The sequence below is a fragment of the Alexandromys fortis genome, unplaced genomic scaffold (assembly GCF_014885135.2).
Source record: "Alexandromys fortis isolate MF-2015 unplaced genomic scaffold, M_Fortis_MF-2015_v1.1 scaffold_9, whole genome shotgun sequence".
In the NCBI taxonomy this organism is placed as follows: Eukaryota; Metazoa; Chordata; class Mammalia; order Rodentia; family Cricetidae; genus Alexandromys; species Alexandromys fortis.
In genome coordinates, this window is record NW_026067892.1 from 11,338,923 (window position 1) to 11,362,916 (window position 23,994).

Genomic DNA, 23,994 nt, shown 5'->3' on the forward strand with positions numbered 1-23,994 from the left:
TCACTTTCTGACCACTAGATGGCGGTCATTCACTTCAAAAATTTGCTATTGAGGCTTTTTTTTTTCCCCTTTTGCCCTCAGTTCTGCTGTTGGAAAGAGGGTAAACAACCAAATTATCCTTAAACTGAAAGTGCCTGGTCCTCAACTGGTGCAGGTGTATGAGAATTATAATGTGGTTATTCATCCTGTGAAGTAACAGGTTTATACATTAATATACCACCCTCTCTTTTCTCCCCCCACCCTGTGTGTGTGTGTCTAAAATTAATTTATATTCTGCAAAATCATTTTGTCACATGTATTGGACTAGTACATAGCGCTTACAACGAATATTCTTGTGGTTTTATCTGGTTTTCATTGTGGATTTAAGAATTCTCTGGATAAGCCAGCCCATATACTGTGAATGAGCATGGCACGTACGTGTTCTGAGGAACACCAGGTTCTCCAGGCCTGGTGGTTGTTGGGTTCTCAAGTATTGCGGCAGAAACAGGAAGCAAAGCAGAGGACCCTTGAGATTGGAATCTGAATGCGTTCCAGAGGTTACCTCATATAGGCGGCATCCTAAGGGAAGTGTGTGAAAAAGCAAGCTGGGCCTGTGCAGGAGGCTTTGGGGAATGGGCAGTGAGGCTATCCATGATGAGATAAAGTTCTCTCCTGGCTCCTGTGTGCCTGCATTTAGGCCCCTTAGACTTAGAACATATGGAAGACATTTTTGAAAGTTTTGAGCAACCTTAAAGCCGTTGCAAGTGTCCGAGGTGGGATTGAGAGACAGGATAGGGAGAGACTTGGGAGAAGAGCAGCAGTGAAGGGGCTGGTTCCCCGAGGTTCAGCTGCAAGTGTCACCCCAGGGGCCAAGGTTCCCCCAGACTCCGCATTCCAAAGCTGCAGGATGTTGCCTGCGGCGATCTCATATCCAGGTTGGGCAGACTTGAGAACATGGGCTTCTCCTTTCCATTCGTCCCTGGCCTCTCCCTTGTATTGAACCTCAAAAAGTAGGATGTGAGTTCTCAGCAGTCCTCATTGTCCGCTATGTTCAGCTAGTCCGGTTTTATCCCAGGCTTTTTCAGACCCAGGCCAGCTGGCCTTGGTGAGTTCCCAATAGGAGATCCCCATTGTCTCAGTGTGTGGGTGCACCTCTCGCGGTCCTGAGTTCCTTGCTCATGCTCTCTCTCCTTCTGCTCCTGATTTGGACCTTGAGATTTCAGTCTGGTGCTCCAATATGTGGGTCTCTGTCTCTGTCTCTGTCTCCTTTCATCGCCTGATGAAGGTTAATATTCAGGAGGATGCCTATATGTTTTTCTTTGGGTTCTCCTTATTTAGCTTCTCTAGGATCATTAATTATAGGCTCAATGTCCTTTGTTTATGGCTAGAAACCAAATATGAGTGAGTACATCCCATGTTCCTCTTTTGGGGTCTGGCTTACCTCACTCAGGATACTGAGAACTCAAGAACAATGGCAACGGGTTTTTGATCCTACTGCATGTACTGGCTTGGTGGGAGCCTAGGCAGTTTGGATGCTCACCTTACTAGAACTGGTTGGAGATGGGTGGTCCTTGGACTTCCCACAGGGCAGGGAACCCTGATCACTCTTTGGGCTGACAAGGGAGGGGGACTTGACTGGGGGAGGGGGAGGGAAATGGGAGGCGGTGGCGGGGAAGAGACAGAAATCTTTAATAAATAAATTTTAAAAAATTACCACAGTGGTTCTCAAAAAAAAAAAAAAGTGGGATGTGTTCGGTGGAATTGAATTTGACCTACAGGGTTAGGCTGGCAATGGAGGGATCCCGATATGGGGGAGATACATACAGTCTGGGTATAGACCCTACCCAGTGGTCTGGGTCCTTAACCTGGAGAATTCCTGCTTTGGAATAACAAAAGGACTTGGGCAGGTGATTGTTGAAGGTACCTGGATGTTTACTGATCTCTATCCTGTACTGGACAGAAAGGCCTCAGTTGTCTCATTGATAATGACAGATTGTGGATCCTGGCCAAAGTACCCATTTCTTGACTTTATCACGGACACAAATGGGCATGGAACTTTCCACTTACCCAGAATGGTCTTGATCTGCACCAGACTGGCCAGTAAGGTGTCAGAACACCAAGACTGCTAAATTCTGGGATCTCCATGAAGGAGAAGGGGAAACACACTCTGGCCAATAGACTTGCATTGAGCAGCCCCCCACCCCCATTCCACAGCCCCCCACCCCCACCCCACATCACCCCGCCCCCACCCCACAGCACCCTGCCCCCACCCCACAGCACCCTGCCCCATCTGCTGGAAGATGGCAGCTGTGTCTCACCTCTCCAGTTCCCCTCAGTGAGCCTGACAGGCCTCTCCCCTCCCGACAGCTGCATCTCTGATTCTTTCATCTTACGTTCTATTTTCTTCCTCACGATAATCAGTTATAATGTATAAAATCGTTTATTTAAGGTGGTTTTGCCTCCTTGCATCTCACTCTGTATGTGTTGGGGAGCTGTCTTTACTGATACAGTCCCCAGTCCTCGGCTCACTACCTGGTCCCGTGAAGGTAATCAGAAAGAAGCTTCTGAATGACTGAACACTTCCCCATTTAATACTCAGTGAAATAAACAAAGCACGGTGTGTATTAGCTACTCGGAAGGAAGTCCGGATAAATATGAAATATGCCCAAGTGGACTTTGTGGTTCTGTAAACGTTGACTTGTGAGGATATTTTCTATAATAAATCACCACAGTTTAAATTGTGGATCTAGTGTTGGAAGACATTGTATTATAGGACCAGGTCTGCATCCTATAAAGAACCACCCTGGTTTTCTAGGGCAAGGTACAGATGTTGTATTCCCTGATTAAAAAAACCAATCAAACTTCCAAGCACTGTAGATAATAATAAAAAAAAATCAAACAAAGGAAAAAAAAAGTCACAAAGCTATAGCTTGTATTAAACAAATTGCTGTCTTATCTTTAGAACGGGACCAGGACTATAGCAAGAACCTAATTCACAAGTCAAATTCATAGATATCTTATTTCACAATGGCATGATTTGCTTGTTTTGCAAAACAAAAAAAAAAGTTAAATTGCTCATCCAGTTTTCAGAAGAGGAAGAAAACACATTCACAAATGCACAATTTGAGTCATTTCCTGTGATTTTGATTGCAGTGATGATCACACATATACAATGCAGTGAATACTGGGTTTGTTGTGCCGTGTTTTCGATTGCGGCTGTGGTCTTAAAGCGGGGAGTTTAGGGAGGCGTGAAAGTCTCATGCAAGCCTGCCTTCCTTTTCATTCCAGATCCCCACATCAAGGTGTCTGGCAAGAAAGATGACGTAAAAGCCGCCAAAGAAATGATCATGTCTGTCTTAGACACAAAAGTAAGTGAACAGAGGGCTCTCGACTGCAAGGACCTCCATGCTGGTACCCAGGAACCGTGTGGCAAAGAAATATGGACGGTTTTGAACAGGCACTCATGATCCTGCTGGGGGGAAGGAAGGCAGAGAAGGTGCTTAAAGGGTTTCTATCATGTCAGGTAATTAACAAATGTATGTGTATAGATTATATGTGACTACATGTACAGATATATGCTGTACATTCGTACCATCTTCAGAAAGATACATTGGTCCCCGTTAGTACAGGGCAAGTAACAAAGATGCCAGAAATGATCACATGTGCTCCTCTGAAGTCATAGGAGCGCCCCCCCCCCTCCCCGTGTGTGTGCTCATGCCCGGCCTAGATGTTTGATCCACAGCAAGTACATACAAAAGCAACCATGACCAAAGCTGAACACCTGTACGGATACACTCGTCTGTGATACTGTTTCTCTCAGCACACAGAAGTCTGACGCTCTTGATGTATGCCAGGCACTTTAGATCCTACAAACGGTCGTTTGTTTTATCCTGAAAGGAACTCGCTACAGTGATGTCAAATAATTTGGCCAGCATCCCAAAGCTGGTAACTGACTGCGGTTAATGCCCCCACCCCCCACCCCCGGTACTACTTCGTATTTTGCGGAACTATTTCTGATCTTACCATCCTGTGTTTCGTTTCTGGGTTTGTTTTTGTTCTCTATCTTTTTTTTTTAATTTTAAGAATCATTTACCCAGCAATTATTAAATGTTTTAGTATTTGTTTCTCCCCTAGGAAGGGGGACATTTTCTTGTACTTCAAGGGCGAAGGTGAAAGTTAAGCTTAAAGATAAAAATATTTTGGGCACAAGCCGAAAATTTATGATTTCAGGAGGTTTTTTAAAATGACTGCTATTTTAACATCTTCAGTCTTCCTGTTTAGGAAGGCCATTAATGGTCTTGATGACTCAAAAAGATTTTACATCGGTCCCGATAGCATTACATAAAATTCCCCGGATGCCAGTTTGACACCATCGCCTTTCTCTTCCCCATGCCTTGGGGTTTTACACTTTCTGTGATATGACTGAGCCTCTGTGGGGTTCACTGACTCAAGCCTTCGCTGCCGGAGTCCATACCTTAGAGTTCTTCACTACTTTTCCCTTCTGCTGGAATAAGGGGTGGCCACATAAGCTTGGGTAGCAATGTAGCACCTTCTGCGTAGGGGGCAAGGTAGTATGTGTTATCAATGCTTGTGTGACCTCAGTGGGGGCTTTATTTCTAGTTATGGTTCTCCAACATCATAGTTCCACCATCCCACATTGCATCTTTAGTCATGTGATCACATTTTCACCTTTCTTTTGTTATTTGAACTGTTTCATGAATAATGCCTTGAAAAGAAAGAAAAAACCTGAATAATTCGTTTTTGTAGCTGACTGTATTTAGTTTTCTGAAAACGTATTGTGGTTAAAAAAAAATTTGTCACCTTCTTCTGGTGAATTTATCACGAAACGAGATTTCTCCTTAATGAGGAAGCTGAAGGAGATTTGTTAGGTCGAGACTATCCTGTTGAGAAATCTGTAGCTTCCCCCAGAGTCCGTCTCTGTTCATGCCTAAGTGCCATAAGGGCAGAGTGTTTGGCGTCGTTAATGCATCAGGAACCAACCCTGCTTCTGCGCAGAGCAACCGCGTCACGTTGAAGATGGACGTCTCGCACACAGAGCACTCGCATGTCATCGGCAAAGGCGGCAACAACATCAAAAAGGTGATGGAGGAGACGGGCTGCCACATCCACTTTCCCGATTCCAACAGGAACAACCAGGCGGAGAAAAGCAACCAGGTGACTCATCTCCCCACACCCTTAAGTTTCAGTAGGCAAATCCCTTCTGAGAGATGAGGGGATGAAGGCAGAGAGCAGCCAGAGTCATCTACAGATGGCAGGCATTGTGGGTGGCACGCTCCCCTGGAGACTGAGGTACTTTGCTGCTATAGATCTATGGTTCTCTGCTTACCCTCTACATAGTAGAAACCAGGGGTGGGGTAAGACCTGAGACAATCTGTCAGGCTTGCCTCACCCCAGGAGCCCTGTCCAGTGTGTGGGTTCTGTCCTCACAGTGGAGGAAGTGGTCCTCTAGGTCACCTCCCTCTGAGAGCCAGTGCCTAGGTGACCTACGTCCTCACACTGGTGGAATTACAGCTGTTGGCTTAGCCATACTCCCGGGGGCAGCTTCCCTTTAGAAGCACTTCTGGTCCTTGAAGACTGCACGCTACTGCTGTGTTATTTAGATATGTTCTCTTTTGTCAGTTAATCTTACAATGGGAGTCTGTCAGCTCTGAGGGTGAACCAGGGAGTGACGTTGTGCTGGCGCGTCTCTGAGGCCAGGTAGAACAGGCATTATAGATACCTGATGGTGGCTGTGGCTTGCTGTGAGGCCCAGGTATCTCTGGAGAGAGCAGGAGAGGCGGATACTAAGGCCGTGATTGTCTGCCAGCTGAAGAAGGCCGATGGCCAAGAGCCTAACGCATCCGTGTCATTGCTGTTAACAGCTAATTGACACAAAGAGACTTTAAGCAAAGGGAGGAAAGGGCTGTGGACAACAATAATGTTAACAGTGTGAGCGTGGTTTCCTTGGAGCTGCTGGCTGTGTCTAAGTCCAAGCGGTGATGTAGATGAATGGCCAGGCATCGCTGGAGGAGGGTCTCAAGGGTCTCATTAAAATCAAATGTGCCTTCAATGCAGCTAGGTTCTGCCGAGGTTTATTTGTCATGAGCCCCTGTGCTCTTGTGTTGAGCAGGAAGGGTGTGGCTGCCTAGGAAGGCCGGTGCGGGCTTGAGTGGTAGAGTGAGCCTTGTTCCCTTATTTTACAGGTGTCTATAGCAGGACAGCCAGCAGGAGTAGAGTCTGCCCGGGCGAGGATTCGGGTAACTTTACTAATCTCTGCGATTGTTCTTGCATGCCCATCACATTTACATGGCAAGGGGGCTGAAATAGCGTCATTTGCCATTTGGTAACCAAGTCCCATTTTCAGTAAGCAGGAGACACGGGGTCAGGGTGCCTTCATGAGCACGCTGACCTCTCTTAGCTGGTGTCGGTGGGAGGCCTTCTGAGTCAGTATTTAGACCACATCATCCTAAGTTTATTTATAAATGCTTCTCCATCGGAGACTTTCTGGAAGTGTTTCGGCTTTCGCCTGGCCCAGTGACCGAGTGCCACAGGCCAAAGGCTCCTTCCACTAGGAAACACTGGATCTCAGCCCTTGCATGAAGACAGTTCATGTCTCAGAACCCACCTGTAGAAAAGAGCAAAGGGACTTGGTACCCGCACCCCCCCCACACACACCTCACTCCTCTCAGACTCCCCACGTCACCGTCGCTTTGGTTCTCTTAGGAGCTGCTTCCTTTGGTGCTGATGTTTGAGTTACCGATTGCTGGAATTCTCCAACCGGTCCCGGATCCCAACGCCCCCTCCATCCAGCGCATCTCACAGACGTACAGCATTTCCGTGTCATTTAAGCAGAGGTCTCGAATGTATGGTGCTACTGTCATAGTGCGGGGGTCTCAGAATAACACAGATGCTGTGAAGGTGGGTGACTTAAAGTCGTGCAAAAACACACAACATGCAAGTGTCTTTCTTTCCTTTGTTCTTCCTATGCTGATCTTAAATGCACGATTCTCCTGCCTCAGCCTCCCAGGCTGCTGGGATCATAGGTAGACATATGCTACCACATTCAGCACCAGTTTTATTGCTTGTGATTAGCAGACTCATTGGTTTCCAGAATTTTCTTTTGTGTTACTTATGGGCCCCACAAAACACGCTACCTGCATCCTCATAGATGTTGGAGGTGCCGTAGGAACATTGCCTATGTGGGCGGGGCGGTTGTATTTGATGGGATTGCTACGCTCCTCCCACTGTCTGCCCTTCTCTGCTAGGAAGCAACAGCCATGCTATTGGAACACCTTGCGGGAAGCTTGGCATCTGCCATCCCCGTGAGCACACAACTGGACATTGCCGCCCAGCATCACCTCTTCATGATGGGCCGGAACGGGAGCAACGTCAAACATATCATGCAAAGGACAGGGGCGCAGATCCACTTTCCTGACCCCGGCAACCCACAGAAGAAATCCACCGTCTACCTCCAGGGCACCATCGAGTCTGTCTGCCTGGCAAGGCAATATCTCATGGTAAGGCTGCTCCAGTTAGCCAGTTAGCTTTGTGATGCTCTCCTTAAACTTCTTGGCCTACCGCGGGGTTTCCACCCTGACTCTGCAAACCTGCTATTTAAGAAAGCAGTTTTGAGGTCCAGCCAAACAGGAAACGTTCCTGGTAAAAGGGAGTAGACCGGAGACTAAGGGCCATTGTGCCCCCACAGGCTCCACTCCATTGCATAGGGAAGCAATTTTCTTATATTTTTCTTAGCTTAGACTAAACACAGACGAGATTTGAGTAGAAGGCGACTGTTTGCATCTGACATGGGGTACTGGTGTGTAGTTTGAACCTTAAACAGAAAACTAAAAATACTGTTTAAAGGTCATCTTCAAAGGCTGAGGGGATGGATGGCTCAGTTGGCAGCCGCGTGTCCGTAATCCCAGGACTGGAGAAACAGGCGCAAGTAGATTCCTGCGGATGGATTGCCGGTCAGGAGGCAGTGACATGGCTCCCCAGAAGTCACTGGACAAGGAAGGGCGCGTGATCTGAACCTCAGTGTGGTGGAGAATGTTTTTATAGCATTGCTAATAAACTAAAGTCAGACACTGAAGGATTTTTCCAAAGTAAAAGTTAGGTGTAAAAAAAAATATGAAATCCAGATTCATTAAAGAGACAAAGTCTCAATAATAATATTATTATTATTTGGAGAGCAGCCATTAAAGAAAAATACCTGCCTTCCTTGACCTTTGGCCATCACATATACCCACACATACATAAAAACTTGCCTTTGGTGATTGGAAACATTTGTATATTTAATAAATGCCCTATATAAATAAAAAAATACTATTTCACTAATGAATTTGAATGCTACGAAAAAAAAAAAAGCATCAGTTCCATCCTTCAGAAGCACTCCCGTTTATGGCATTTCTCTCCTCCCCATGTTTATTTGAAACCCTGGCGTGTGTGGGTTGGCGTGTAGTAACAGCAGACGGCCATATTGCCGGGCTGGCAGAGACTCTCAAACAGATTGCCCTCACATTCGACACGCGGCCTTCAGTGACATTTGCGTCTGCAAGCATCCGGCGTGACCTATTAACTTGCAGAATTCATCCTTTTATAGAGCCGAAAACCCAGATTCGTATTGTTGATTCCACCCCTGACAGATGACACATCGTACCAATATGAGATTTACTAATTCTCTTTTTGTGAAGGTTGGTTTTCACAGCCATGTTTGGCTGTCTCGTCATTAGTGCGTGAGCCGTGGGACGTATTTACAGACAGGAACCCCAACAGCTACCCTTCATTGTGTCTTCTTTTCCAAGGGCTTTAGATGTTGTTTTTAAGCTCAGGATGCTTGAAAAAGTTCACAGATTCATATTCCTACTCTGACCACACCTGCCAAAAGTATAAATGTATTTTGGAAGCTACTATTGTCCAATAGTGAAAAAAGGGAAAAGGAAATTCAAAGGTTTTAACAACTTTTTTTTTCCTATCTATACAAAAGTCACTTTTGTCAGTGAAGGGGCACAACCTGCTCCATTTTGATCAAAGCATGCTTAGCGTTGTCTAATGCATGTGAACGAAATCCAGCAACCAAGGACTTGAGCTGAGCAGCATTCCATGCAGGAGGAAGAGAAGTTTTGTGGCCCCTGTAGACAAGGAGGGCTAGGAAGAAATGAGCATAGAAAAGCCAAGGCTAGCTTCTGCAGCGAAAAAAGTATCGAAGGCCGAGGCAGTGGTTCACTGCTCATGCTGGGAAGGGACTAGCTACAGCTCAAGCTTCCTTAGAAGGAGCAGTTGAGAAACCTCAAGTAATGCATAAGACTCCATTTGAAGGACATTGAGAGTTGGCGCTGACCTGGAAGTAGACAGATCCAGGCCATGCAGGTCTGTGGTGGCCAAAGTGGAGGTTGTTAAACAGCAGTTGAGTTCTCGTTTAGGATACAATGACATGGCTCCCCATAAGTCACTGAGCAAGGAGGGGCACATAATCTGAACCTCAGAGTCGGTGATGAATGCTTTTGTATCAATGCTAACATAATTGAAATTAGACAGTGAAGGATTTTTCCAAAGTAAACATCAGACTAAAAAAATTAATAAATTCATGACAAACCCTTGAGCTTAACATACACAGTTTCAGTCTCTCAGGGAGCCTCCTCCTGCCCCTCACCGTGGTCCCACACCATCCATCCTTTTTGGGAAGACGTGAGTCTTATTTAGTTTTAATATCCAACAGTGGATGCTTTATAGGTAAGCTCGGGTGCCAGGTGCTACGATGACCGACTCCTGAGATTCCTGCTGTCTTTTCTAGGGGTGTCTTCCTCTTGTGCTGATGTTTGATATGAAGGAAGAAATTGAAGTGGACCCACAGTTCATCGCACAGCTGATGGAGCAGCTAGATGTCTTTATCAGTATTAAACCAAAGCCCAAACAGCCAAGCAAGGTTGGTTTGGCATCTGTGCCCAGGGAGGCATCTGCAATGCCATTCTCTTTGATTTTTTCATTTACGGGGAACTAATTTCTAATATGCATGTTAGTATATGTTTGGTTATAACAGTATACATTTGTAGCAGTGTACTTAGTTATCTTTCATCATTTTATCCATATGTTTATGTTTTTTGGAGTTCTAGTAACCATTATTTTTCTAAAAAAAAATGCATGAGAAAAAAAAGTCTTTTTTTTTTTCTTACTTTGTGATTTTAGCAGGAAACCAGCCAAACCAATCAGTAACTAGGCTAATGAAATGAAGACTGTTCTCGGAAGACGACGCACAAGTGGCTAGCAAAACGGAAACATGTTTGGCCTCAGTAGCCATCAGAGAAATACACATTTAAGTTACATGAAGACACCATGTCACCCAGTCAGAGCAGCAGTCAGCCAGAAAAATGATGAAAGCAGACGCTGGTGGGGAAGTGGACAGAAGGGAGTGCTTTCACGCTGACGGTGGGAATACATAAACTAGTCCCGCCTTCCTGGGAGTAGATACAGAAGCTCATCGGAATGCCAGACTCGCCCTGCCATGTGAATGAGAGACGTACCGCTCCTGGGTAGTCTTCAGAAGGACGCTCGATTTGCAGTCAGCTACCTGTAGACTTTACTTAATTGCTAGGGAATAGCGAAGGCGACTTAATGTGCTGTGTATGTGTGCACGTATGTTTATATATGTGTGCATGTGTTGGTGTGTACTAACTCAAGTCAACTTGTGGAACATTTCCATAACTCAACTGTGTGCTGGCCGCTGTGCTAGCCTAGCAGAACAGTTAGCTGCCTTTTCTGTCCTGTTTTTTTTTTTTTTTTTTCTTTCTTAAAGGGCCACAAGTAATGAAAGGGCTCAGTCTCTCTAGCACTTTCCCCGCCCCAGGCTGTAGAGACGTGGTGATTCCACGGACAGTAGATGGGCAGTGAGAGAAATCAGATATTCATTGCCGGCAAGAAGGCGAGGAGAGAGGAGCGTCCAGACGTTAGTACTGTGGAAATTGTTGCAGCCCCTTCGCAGGGCATCCTGGGACCCTGTGATTGCACCGGTGGCTGTCGCGGTCAGCCACTGTGTGACTGCTGTGTGGGCTGATCAGGGAGGGACGATAGAATGAAAACTCCCAGACTGCAATGACATGTTAGGTGGCACTGTTTCCATGCTGATATTTTCTAAATCACGGAGCATTGGCTGATGTGGGTGTTGGGGACACCCCAAATTCGCTACCAGGAAAGAAAGTAGGATTAGGAACTCATCTAGGGAGATGTTAGCAAACTCACAGAGAATGCCTTTGTTCCAGGTCATAACTATGACAATGGTATATTATTCCTGATTTTTTTCTAATATTTAAAAACTTAAAAGGTTTATAAACTGTAACTGTGGGAAGTTTTGAAGTTAGTGGAATGCTTTGAAGAAAAGAATTCCAACCAGCTGCATTTTTTTAACTTTTTTATATTAAATGCTAGTTTTTATTGCTTTATAGAGTCTAGTGAACCTCACTTGGCACTATACAGTTTGGCATTACAGAAACGTAGACTCAATTGCTTTAGTGCCCTGAAGTGTATCATTGGGTGAAAACAAACCAGGAAATGTCTTAATGCATTTGGGCTGCTGTAGCAACGCCACTGATCAGGCAGCCATAGATGATGGAAGTCGGAAATCAAGGAGGCTAGTAAGCACAAGATTCAGGCTGGACCAGATTGGGTGTCCGGTTAGGACCCGGGTCCCCATTCGCTTGTGGTGCTGTTTCACATAGAAAGGCTTTCCTTCTCTCTCCGTCCTCTTTCTGATTCTATTCATTTTTTGTGTGTGTTCACGTGTGTGTGCACACATGCATGCATCTGAATATGTATGTGCATGTGCATATGGATGTGTGCATGCATGCATATATGCATGTGTGTGTCCACATCCACATGTGGAAGCCAGAGAAGGATGCGCAGATGGTCTTCTCTTTCTACCACATGACTCTGGGGTCAGAGATTTATAAATCTGCCTAACTTTCCATTCTAACATTTTTAAACCATAGATGCCATCTTTTGTGTGGAATGGTGTGTGTGAGTGTGTGTGTGTGTGTATCATATGTGATTTCTACATGAGTAAATGTAATATTGTGTGTGCAGCTGGGGGGGGCAACAACCACACCTCCTTTCAGAGAGAACCTTAAAAGAAAAGCCAGCCCCAACTCTGGGTAAGATGGAGTGAGTTCAGAGTTTGAGACTAGGCCATTGGTTTTGGACATTATGAAGCCTCACCGGCTTGACTAATGTAACTTCAGTCACCATCACGATCAGACTGAGAGAAAGGCTTGTCCATACAAAGACGGAAGCAAGACTAATTCCAAGAGCTCAGGAGAAAATGAGCATCTGTCAGGCTGGACAACCTGCTCAATGGCTGGATTCTGGCTACCACTTCAACTGCTTTCTGAGTCAGATTTTCCTTACTGCCTCTGTGTGTGTGTGTGTGTGTGTGTACTTATATATGCTTAGAAATTTAGTAATATATATTATGTAGAATAGAATTATATATGTATATATAGCATATATACGCAGGCAGTAAGGAAACACACACACATCATAAGATTTGCCATAGATATTGTCTGAGGGCGGGGGTGCCTGAAGTTGTGTTACCTAACCATCAGACCATATATGTTAAAAACAAGCTACTGTTACCATGCAGTCTGTATGTGGTAATGGGTTTCATTTGGCTTCTGCAGGTCTTGGGGGATAAGGGGGTAGGCTTTAGTATGAAGCCTGGAGGCTATGTAATAGGACAGGGCTTTGACACCAAGAATTTACCAAGAATTTACTAAATCCCCAAGCGTCTCTGGATAGGAATCCCCACCTCTAAAGGTTGGATGGGAATTGGAATCTGTGAACTGCCTGCAACAGTGCACACACACACACAGCAAGTGTGTGCTGCCTGCAACAGCACGTGCACACACACGGTAGGTAGGTAGGTGCTGCCTGCAACAGTGCACACACACACATACACACACACACAGAGCAGGGGATGCTGCCTGCAACATTGCACACCCCCACACCCCCCAACACAGAGCAGGTGAATGCTGCCTGCAACAGTGCACACACACACACATACACACACACACAGCAGGGGGTGCTGCCTGCAACAGTGCACACACACACATACACACACACAGCAGGGGGTGCTGCCTGCAACAGTGCACGCACAGTAGGTGGTAACTAACGGTTTGCAGCTTTGCCAAGAGTGGCAGAGGCAGAGGCTGATTGAAGGTGGTATTCGCCCTCCTGTGGGCTCCTCATTTGCATTTTCATTACCCCCTCCATTCATTGTATACTACCCCAGTGTCACCTTTTTTCCCCCCCCATTATGTGTTTTCATAGTCTGTGATTGTGAAAAGTGTTGAGCGAAATGCCTTAAATATGTATGAAGCAAGGAAATGTCTCCTCGGACTTGAAAGCAGTGGGGTCTCCATAGCAACCAGTCTATCCCCAGCATCGTGCCCTGCCGGCCTGGCATGTCCCAGCCTGGATATCTTAGCTTCGGCAGGCCTTGGACTCACTGGACTAGGTATAAAGTTTATTATTACCACTGGGGAAATGCTTATCTGCTTCCCTTTCCTTCTACCCGCTGTGCTGTGTCTAAATGCTGTTTTCTCTCGGAGCCCCAGGGCGGGGTGAAGAGCAACAGGACCTGATTCATAGTCTTGGTTTTTTTTTGTTGTTGTTGTTCGGCTCTGTGGATTTGGGCTGCCCAGATTCTCCCTGTGCTGGCATAAATAATCACAGGCTGACTGCTCTTATTTTCTGTGGCTGTGTTTGTTCTTCTAAATTAAGAATGCCATCGGATTGAAGGGAGCAGGCTCACTCTGATATGTGTGTGTGTGTTTGCTCTCTCTGGCTTTTGCAGTATTGCCCTCCCTCCCTAGAGATAAAGATTATCCAGTTTGTTCCAAAAAGTAATTGCAAATCTGGAGAGTGGCTGGGAGAAGGGGAGGGGAGAGCCCCTGAACCCCCCACCCCCAGGGTTAGGCTTGATAAACCCAAGGCCACTAAGGAGAGCAAGCTAGCTTACGCCCGCTCTCAAGGCTTAGGTTGTTAGGGAAGCAGAATCTTTGCTGGTCTTGAGGCAGGAAAAATAAATCAGCAAATCTTTTAAATTTATTTCTTTTCACTTTAAAATATGTAGTATGATGAGCTGTGTTATAGCTCAATGATAGTGCACATATACAAAGACCTACGTTCAGTCCCCAACACTGAAAGAAATAATGCGTACATAAGTCGTTGGGGCTCCAAACTGCCATACTTGAACACCACTATAGTAATGCAGGCTCTTTGCCAACCAAAGCCACACACAGCCCAGCTGCACAGTGATGCTGTGGACCAGGGCATGCCAGAGAACTTAGTGGGAGCCAACTCCATTGTGTTCTAGTTGAGCAACCAGGTGAAGAGGCAAAGTCCCTGAGTGGAGGAGAGCGTCTCTCGACCTCCCATCTCCGGTAACACTGGCACCTGTGAACTTCCAGGAACACGTAGAAGTGAACAGGTTTAGCTTAGCGATCCCAGATTCCCATGAGAGAATCTCATCAGTTACAGCAAGCATGGGATACTTGAAGCATAAATCAAAGCCGGCACGTTTCCTAGGCAAGTGTTAGTTGTTGGAACGGAGCCCAAAGAAGTCAGCGTGTGCTCAGACGTGCAGAGCACCATCTGGCAGTGCCCTCCTCTCTGCTGAGTACCAGACAGCCAGTCTACCGCAGGAAAGGCGTCCCTCGGCACAGCCAGGTGTGAACGCTCGGAAAGGGATAACAAGTGAGTGACTTGGAGAAATAAAATAGGGCTTCCTCTTGAACAGGGGTTTGTCCATCCAGGCTTGTCAGCAGGCTTGAGTCTAGTAGTCCTCTGTGCACCTGACTGCTGTGTTCGTTTGGACACATCTGTCTTGCCATTCTTGTGGCATCTATTGTCTATTTGAGCGTGAGCAAATTCCTACGTTGGACGTGTGAAAAGAGACATTCTCACAGGAATATCGGAAGTAACGTTTTTGAAAGAAAACCTGTCACCTGTGTTTGGCAGATTAGAAAGTGTCAGATTTTTTTTGGTGCTCATTCCAAAAGCCAATATGAATGCTGTTCCTATTTCAGAATCTTGGACTTAGGTGTGTTGATTTGACTTTTCACTCCTTCCAGGTCTATTGGGGCCCACTACCTTGTCGCTCAACACTTCAACGACCCCAAACTCACTCCTGAATGCTCTCAACAGTTCAGTTAGTCCTTTGCAAAGTTCAAGTTCTGGCACCCCAAGCCCTACACTGTGGGCACCCTCAATCGCTAACACTGCAAATGCCACAGGTGAGTGTCACTTAAGGATGACCAAGAGGTGTGCTGTTTTAGGGGAAAAAAAACAGTATTAAAAAAAAAAAAAACACAAAAAACAGTATTTACAAAGAATTCCATTTCTTCAAGTGGAAATCACCATCCAAAGCATGCTCTAGCCCAAAGGAAGTCTCCTGCTGTGTAAATTAGTTAAAATGAGGCTCAGAAAAGCCAAGAGCTTTTCATGCGAGCAACACCACATCTGCACAGGCAGTAAACAGGTTAGGAAAAGCAGACGGATGCTCAGGGCACAGTGGCCAAGGCCCAGGAAGGTTACAAACTGAGCGTTGCAAACAGCTCTGCCCGGAGGAGCTATTTCTGAGTCAGGGACCCAGGTTCAGCCTCCCTGCTCTCTTCCCCTGTGCTGTGAGGGGCTGGAACAAATAAGGTTGGGAGTGGTACCTCATTTTAACATTGTCTTTCTTTAAAGAAAATAGTCATTTATTTGTGTGTGTGCGCATGCCAAGGTGCACATGGGGAGGTCAAAGGACAACTTGCAGCATGTGGGTCCCAGGCATCAAACTCAGGTCATCAAACATGGAATCCAGGGCCCTCACTTACCCACTCACCAGCCTCCGTTTATGATTTAAAAAAAAAAAAAAGATTTGTTCATTATGTATATTGTATTCTGCCTACATGTGTGTCTGCAGCCCAGAAGAGGGCATCAGAACCTATTATAGATGGTTGTGAGCCACAATGTGGGTGCTGGGAATTGAACTCATGACCTCTTAACCACTGAGTCGTCTCTCTAGCCCCCATTTATGATGTTTATAGCAATGTTAAATCCATTTACAGAGATGTGAAGTTATTCTGAATTCACAGGAAAGAAAGTTCCTTCTTGTTCTCAAATGGAACAATCACTTCAAGGTTGTTCCCTGTCTAACACCGTCTTCCTGAACCACCACAGGCTTTTCTGCTATACCACACCTTATGATTCCATCTACTGCCCAGGCCACCTTAACCAATATCTTGCTATCTGGCGTGCCCACCTACGGACACACAGCCCCATCTCCCCCACCTGGCCTGACTCCCGTTGATGTCCATATCAACAGCATGCAGACAGAAGGCAAGACCATCTCGGCCTCTTTAAATGGACATGTGCAGGTAATGCCCTTCCGTGAGGTGGGGTGGTTTGTGCTTTTGGCAAGAGAGGAGCTGCTGGAAACCCATTTTTGTGTCCACAAGTTATTTCTAAATCGTGTTTTTATCTTATTTATGATTTCAGCCTCCGAACATGAAATACGGGGCACTGTCCACTTCATCGCTTGGGGAAAAAGTGCTGAGTGCCAGTCACAGTGATCCATCCATGCAGACAGCTGGGCCGGAGCAGGCTTCTCCCAAGACAAACTCTGTGGAAGGTTGTAATTTTCAGACTGACTTGTAGCTTGGGTAAAGGGACCCCCCCACTCTGGGTTGGGGGGGGGGAGTCTGCAGGGGTTCTGAGTTGGTTTCATTAGCCAATATTCTACCTCAACTATGAAGAGTCAATGTCTTGCATGCAGTTCCAAAGACCATGATAAAAGAAAGGTCTGAAAGGCATTTCCCACAGAAATACCATTCTTCCATTGTCGTGTAACAGGAAAACGTCATACAAGTTCACCCCCTAACATTCTTGAGGAAGCATGAGTTGGGAGTGTCGTTTATTGGAAGAGCATATACCTAGCATGTGTAAGGCCCTGGGCTCAGTTCCCAGCACTGACTAAATTTGGGGTTTAGGATATAGCTCAGTGGTAGACTTGTCTAGGGTGCCCAATGCTTTGTCGACCCAAGTAGTGGAAAAGGGAAAAAAACTACATGGTGAGGGAAAGGAAGCTGGGAAACATGAGGGTCCCCCTAATGTTCATTTGTAAGTACATATCTCCTTTAGTCCCAACAGCCTTCATGGAACACATGGGTCCCACTAATGTTCCTAGATAAATGTATATTTCGCGTATTCCAAACAATCTCCAGGAAACACCAGGGTCTTTACTTCAGGTTGCGTTCTGGCGATAGCCTGAGCTTGCCGAGGTGTGCTCTCTCTGCAGGTGAGAGCGCAATTAGGATTCTGGAGTTGGCTCTCCACAGAGACGGGTTTTCATTTCCCTCCGTGGCCGATGTAAGGTGACATTTTGGTTCTTCTGCTTTCCCTGTCCTCCTACAGGCTGCAATGATGCCTTCGTCGAAGTGGGCATGCCTCGAAGTCCTTCCCATTCTGGGAATGCTGGCGACTTGAAGCAGATGCTGGGTCCCTCCAAGGTCTCCTGTGCCAAGCGGCAGACGGTTGAGCTCCTACAAGGCACGAAGAACTCACACCTACAGTATGTCTGCTCATCTTGCTGGGAGGAAATGGTTGGAGGAAGAACTGACTTTGAGCTCAGTGGTTAAGACTCTAACCCAAGTTGGGTTAGATTTCATCGTGTCCAAAAATTCCCTCTTACAATTATATTTTAAAAACTCAATGAATGACCTATTTTCACCCTTGCCCCTCTTTGTAGTCTTTCCCCACCTCTCATTGAGTTACTGGGTTTCTAGCTGCATCCTTAAAACAGTCCTCTTGCTCGGAACCTCAGAGACATTCTGTGCTCTCAGGCAATGAGGAGGGGAGAATTTTCAGGCTCTGTTCCTGCCTTAGACAGTTTCCAGCAGTGACCCCATCTTGGATGGTGTTGGCAGGGGCTCTCAAGCTGTGGCTCCCTTCTCTCCAGTGCAGAACACGCTAACTCAAACTTTTTGATCAGCCCATGAGTTTTGTTAACAGGAACTCCTCCTTAGGCAGTGTTTAGAATTGAGGTATCCTTAGATTGCCTTTTATTTTTCTTCGTTCTCTCTTGGGAAAAACCTGCCCAACTAGTTGATTTTTCTCTTCTATCTTCTTAGTTCTTGGCTGTCTTTAGGAGTAGCTTTATGGAAAGATTAACATATATATCTCCTTACTTCCTGCATTGCTTACCAAAGCCACTTTATTTCATAAACTGGACGCATTCCACCCTGTTCTGCTTTATCTGTTTGTCATTTGTGGGCGCTAATTCCTCCAGACAGGCATTCTCGGGTGTATGTTCCTCAAGCGCTCTGCTTCCGGCTCTCTGTTTGAATCTTTGTCTCTAGCGCCTTTTGAACCTTCTCCTTTTCTCCCTCCTGGATGAATCCCCGGCTTCCAGCACTGTCTCCTGCTCCCACCAGTGTGTCCTGCACTTTATTTAGCTCTGCTGACTCTCCCTGTGGCGCTGTGGCTCCAGCAGTCCCAGTGATGTGATCCCGGGTCCCTTCCCTTTCACCCTCTCTGCCGTCTGAGTTGCTGCTGTCCTGGCCCCCTTGGCCCTAGTGAACTTGAAAAATCACCTTCATTTCTAGTTCCCATGTCCTCAAGAAGCCTCTGTCAGCATCTGTCAAGCAGAGCGTATTGCTCATGTCTTAACTTCTGACCTGGGACCAGGATAGGTAATTGGTTGTAATTGAACAAAACATCATGTTTTTGGCTTAAGGTACGTCCTGATGCACCATGGACTCTCACTCTGGTGTATTGTCCATTATAAGCACCGCGTGATACTCTGTTCATTCCCTAACCAAGCGTTGGAGAATGTTTATTTATTTTACTTTCCTTCATAACCAGTATCACATGCGGGGCACATGTGATAGCTGTCGTCTGTCCACCTTCAGGCTTATCAGGCTGCGCTCAAACTTTGCATGAATCCCTGGTGTCTGCTTGATGTACAAACATCAGAAATCTTTTCTGTACCTCTGTGCCCTGTAGACAACAAGTAGAATACCATGAGGACTTCCAATAGTGTGGTGTACCTATTTTTGCAAAACAGTTTCAACTCTGGTTCGAAACCCAGAAGCACCCTAGGGCAGTGACCTTGGACAAGCTCCTTCCAGGTCATCCAGTGGGATGACAGCATCACCTTTGTGTCAGCGTTGCTGTGTCATGGCCTTGCTCTGAGGGTGGAATGAGATGACACATGTATGCAGGTGACGGCCGAAGCACACACAGTGACCGTGTATAGGGGACACGTGCGGCCTGTCAGTATGCCAGGTGGAACAGTGAACTCCCGACTCTCTCTCACAGCAGCACTGACAGATTGCTCTCAGACCCTGAACTGAGTGCCGCAGAAAGTCCCCTCGCCGACAAGAAGGCGCCAGGGAGCGAGCGCGCAGCTGAGAGGGCAGCTGCCCAGCAGAACTCGGAGAGGGCCCGCCTGGCCTCGCAGCCGCCGTATGTCCACATGCAGGTAATGCAGGCGCTGCGGTAATGCAGGTGCTGTGGTAATGCAGGCGCTGTGGTAATGCAGGCGCTGTAGTAATGCAGGCTCTGCAACAGCAGTCATGCAATGGCAGGGTTCTGGGCCGGACATGCAAGAAGCAGGGAGTGTTCGTGAGATGCACAGATGCTAGCCTGTTCTCCTGCACCCTGGTCAGTTTGAAACTCAGATAGGCAGAAGTTTGGATTGGTTTTATATGAAAATTAAGAACTAAGTGCAGGATTTAGATGAGGTAAACGTGACCCTTGAAACTAGTAAAAGAGTCATCTGTGTTAGCGGCCTCAAGCTTTATAGACATATAAGAGATGACCTTTCTGTTAGAGAAGTAGATCTCATTCTTCTAGCTTGGAAGTAGAGGTAGTCAATTCGGTGCTCAGCATGGCTATGGAAAGAGCGAGTGTGGAATGTGAATTCTTCGGAGGACCATGCAAAATGGCGACAGTGGTGTGGTTTGGGTGTTGGTGACGGCTTCAGCTTCCTCAGCCCTGGCTTATTACCCTGTTCATAGTGTGACTCGGGGCAGCTTCCTGAGCAGGAGAATTGGAGTCTGATCTTCACGTAGACGTGGGTGAGAGGCAAGGACTTAGTGCTTTGAGGGGTAGCACACACTTACACTTTTTACTTCCTGCAGCAGCGTTACTGGGAAAGAACATCCACCCTGTGATGCTTTACTGCTTTCTTCATCTCCGCCACCTCGAAAAACTTGACAAAACCCTAGAAATAAAAACAAAACATAGTTCTTTTTGGTTCTTGTTGCTACTGGGTTTCATTAGTTAATGGAACTAAGTGACACTGTTTTTATTCCAAAGTATGATTCAATCCTCTTGGTTTCATTTTTTTTTAATCCTTTTCATTTGAACATTTTTGAGTCTTGAAGTGGATAGAGTTCATAGCTCCCATAATGCATCAGTCCTAAAAAGAAACTACCAAGTTCCTTTCATGACCCTTGTGGGTTTGTGCATCGGATGGCTGCCATCCTCTTCCCTGCCAGCTTTGGGTCCCTGTGAACAAATTCCATGGTTCTTGCTTGTAGGTTGGATAACAATGTTCTCACGGGTGACTCTTTAACTAGATGTATTTATGCCATTAGGGGGAAGCTGGCCCCCAAATCACCAGGAAATCTGTGAGAGTCGTTAGGGAGATTTGGTATGAGACACACTGAAGACTTTTCTTATTCTGTGTCTGAAGACCGTGCCTATCTCCTTACCGCCCTAGGGGTGTGGTCTCTCTAGCAGCTTTTCACTCAACTCTCGTCCTTGGTCCTCCAGAGACTGTGGTTTGCTTAGGCTCCAGATGAGTTCTGACACATTATATTCTTTGCAGAGCGTAGCATTGGCATTGAGCAGTGGTTCTTCAGTCCCGTTCCCCCCCCCCCCCGTCCTGGGAATTAAAGTAGATTTTTTTTTTTAATTTCCAGTGTAAGTTTAAGCTGTCCCCAAATGCCGTGACACATTGTTGTCTAAAAACCAGTGAGGTACAGCCATATTCCTAGAGCTACTGTGTACACTGGGACGCTGCTGTTTATTACTTGACCCAAGGTTATTGCTAGCTCCTTGCCACCTCATCCGTGTTCTGTCCCAGGCTGTAATTCCCTCAGAACCTTATATATTCTTGTATAGTCTTCCTGGGAGTAGAACCAAAGAACTCTTGCCAGTAGGTTCTTGATCTTCGTGGTAGGTCTTTGATTCAAGTCTTATCTGTTCCCTAGAATGGGGTGGGGCGAACAGGTTAGCATCCGGGATGTAGCCAAGCAGGCTTAGCTTTCTTCAGAACGGCATCTCTCCTGGTTTCTGCAGAATTAGCTGTTCAGTGTTCAGAGCACAAATGTGTGGTGCGGTACCAGGGTATCTAGGTTGGATCCTATCGGATGGTTAGTGTTCAAAGCTAGATCAGTGCAGTTAGCCAGCTTCAAAAGCCACGGCTGCAGCAGCGTAATTGATGACCTCGTATGTCGTCTTGACGTTAGCCCAGTTTTCATCTTGTGCACCTGCATGCAGAAGGATTCCGAGACCGAAGGAGACACAACAGATGCCCAAGGGCGTCGTGGGACATCTTCCTTTGAGGCTTCTGCATCTATTAGGCTCTTCATGTCACACTGGCATATAGTAGTTCTGATGTGGAAGACATTCTTCATAAACGAGAATGTTTCATTTTGGTAGGAAAAGTCTAATCTTTGCCATTGACATCAAATTAGATAAAAGCAGTAGATTATTCCAAGTTTCTTTGGAAGGAGTGTTTAAATTCATCACGCATGGGCTGTAGATGTGTGGTATCATGATGTAGAGCTTAGCCAATGTCTGAGGCTGATTCACAAGTATTGGCAGGATGCTCTGGGACTGGTAACAGAGCTGTTTTTTTTTTTTTTTTTTTTTCCGGATTTCCTTTTCAGGCCTTTGACTATGAGCAGAAGAAGCTATTAGCCACCAAAGGTAAGGGACACAGGACTGCTTCCCCTTTCTGGCTTTCAGCACACCCTCATTTTTCAAGCAGTCTAGGTGATTGATTTGAAAAACTGGATGCTTATAAAACAGAAACCCAAAATGTTTGAGTTCATACTACACAGATTCTGTTGAAATAAAAATGTATTTTTGTGAAATACACGAGCATAAGTAAGGAGTCCCGCAGCTTTTCCTCATTTACTTTTTATTGGATAAAATGTTTTATTCTGAGGCATTGCATGTTAAGAAATAACATTGAGTTGCAACTTTTTCATATGTTGAAGAAACCCTGCGCCCCATCAGTAACTTTATTTAAGAATCGCATTAAGCACATAAAAACAGTCTCTCTTATATTCTGCATTCTAAAGCGATGCTAAAGAAGCCAGTAGTGACTGAGGTCAGAACGCCTACAAATACCTGGAGTGGCCTGGGGTTCTCCAAGTCCATGCCTGCCGAAACCATCAAGGAGCTGAGACGGGCCAACCACGTGTCCTACAAGCCCACGATGACGACCGCCTACGAGGTGCATAGTTCTCCTCCTGTCTAACCCTTCCACAGAAGAACAGCTGGCTCCCTGCTGTCCCTGCCTCTTTATGGCCATAGGGACCGAGTGGCTTGGCTCCCTTTCTGTCTGTGAGCTTGTGGGAAATGGATGAGCTTTCATATTAGAATTTTTTTTCTTTCCCCTTGACGTTATTCATCTATACGTATGATGGGAATTTATATTTTGGGAGTACGTTTTTGTTGGGTGAAGGAGTATACCAGATCCGTGATAGAGTAGGGCCAAGATCAAGCAAAGGGCAGCTGCAGTGCTTCCTAAAAACTTACAAAGAGTCCCTTTGTCCGAGAGTATCGCCAGCAAAGCCACCGTAGGGGAAAAGGCAGATACTCAGCGAAAACAGAGTTTCAAATCTGTGAGTCAACTTCGGTATGTTGAGATGTGCCAGGAACGCAGGAGGAAGCATCTCAAGCCACCGTTCCAACATCCTTCTGTTTCCCAGATGTTGGCCGCACAGCTCCACCGTGAGAGTGGAATCTTGTGTTCTTTGCAAGCAGAGGAAGGGCCAGAACTCCATCCTCCCAAGGGCCAGGCTTCACGTGACTCTGAGCAGACCCTGTCCATCTGAGAATTTCAGGCTTCGGTCTTAGGGTGTGGGGGGTCCAGGCAGCTTGCACAGAAACATGCTGGGTAGATGAGCGTGATTAAGCCTAGCGTGGTCAGTCTCCATCAGGCTGCAGGTGTGCTGGCGGAGGGCTTCAGAATTGTTAGTAGTATTTGTAGGAGTTCCTTTTCTCTGCCTTTTTTTTTTTTTGGTGTGGGTTTTTATTTATTTATTTATTGTAATAAGATTGTTGATGGATGCAAGGCAAAAGCAAATGCTTTTTTAAAAAATTGCCTTTATCTCTCTTGAGCAAGCCAAGAAGAAAACACTATTGAATAGTCGCCCCGTGAATTCCATTGTCAGGGTTGCAGTAGCCACCTGGCAGGTTGTATTTAAGATTAAAGTAACCTTAGGCTGCCGGTATGTGGGGACCATTATGCGGTGTTTTTAGACTGTAGGTGTCCACTTCCCCTCAGGCTGCTGGAACTCGGAGAGGAAGGAGCATTGTCTTTTGTTAGCAGAAGAATTAAGCTAATGCCAAGACTTGGCCCTGCACCCTGCAGGCAGTGGTCCACCTCCCTTGCCTTCGCTTTGGACAGAGGAAAGCGTGGAGCTGTGGACTGCCATTCAGTAGTTTCTGAAATGAGACATTTAGCTATAGAAATGCCCCTCGGTTCCACGCTTGGAGCCTGACATTAGTCAGGTGCAGGCAGAGTTTGGGGGGCCGAAAAACCCCACCTGGTCTCACGGATAGATTTGGTGAGCCTTTATGCTTATCAGCGTGCATCCTCCTTTGCATTGTATTGTTGGGTACCTAGTAATCCTAGGACACTGCTGTTAGTTCTGTAGGAGAACATTATCCTTAGGAAAACCAAGGTGGTGTTCCTCCTTGGAGGAAGTAACAGCACATTCAAGCTGTTTTGCTTTT

General features: G+C 46.2%; 1 protein-coding gene across 4 annotated transcripts in view; it reads left to right on the forward strand.

The window, feature by feature from the left end:
- Positions 1-23,994, forward strand: part of Bicc1 (BicC family RNA binding protein 1) — a 214,439-nt gene that overhangs the window by 176,064 nt on the left and 14,381 nt on the right. For 3 of the 4 annotated variants that reach the window (XM_050140516.1, XM_050140534.1, XM_050140544.1), the window contains exons 4-17: positions 3,268-3,347; positions 4,996-5,154; positions 6,183-6,236; positions 6,703-6,897; positions 7,245-7,496; positions 9,773-9,904; positions 13,297-13,483; positions 15,102-15,263; positions 16,195-16,391; positions 16,513-16,645; positions 17,428-17,584; positions 19,333-19,495; positions 21,915-21,954; positions 22,332-22,486. In XM_050140516.1, the coding sequence (XP_049996473.1) occupies positions 3,268-3,347; positions 4,996-5,154; positions 6,183-6,236; positions 6,703-6,897; positions 7,245-7,496; positions 9,773-9,904; positions 13,297-13,483; positions 15,102-15,263; positions 16,195-16,391; positions 16,513-16,645; positions 17,428-17,584; positions 19,333-19,495; positions 21,915-21,954; positions 22,332-22,486 (2,066 nt within the window). The remainder of the gene's footprint in view (positions 1-3,267; positions 3,348-4,995; positions 5,155-6,182; positions 6,237-6,702; positions 6,898-7,244; positions 7,497-9,772; positions 9,905-13,296; positions 13,484-15,101; positions 15,264-16,194; positions 16,392-16,512; positions 16,646-17,427; positions 17,585-19,332; positions 19,496-21,914; positions 21,955-22,331; positions 22,487-23,994) is intronic. The other variant, XM_050140524.1, reaches the window with a different exon arrangement.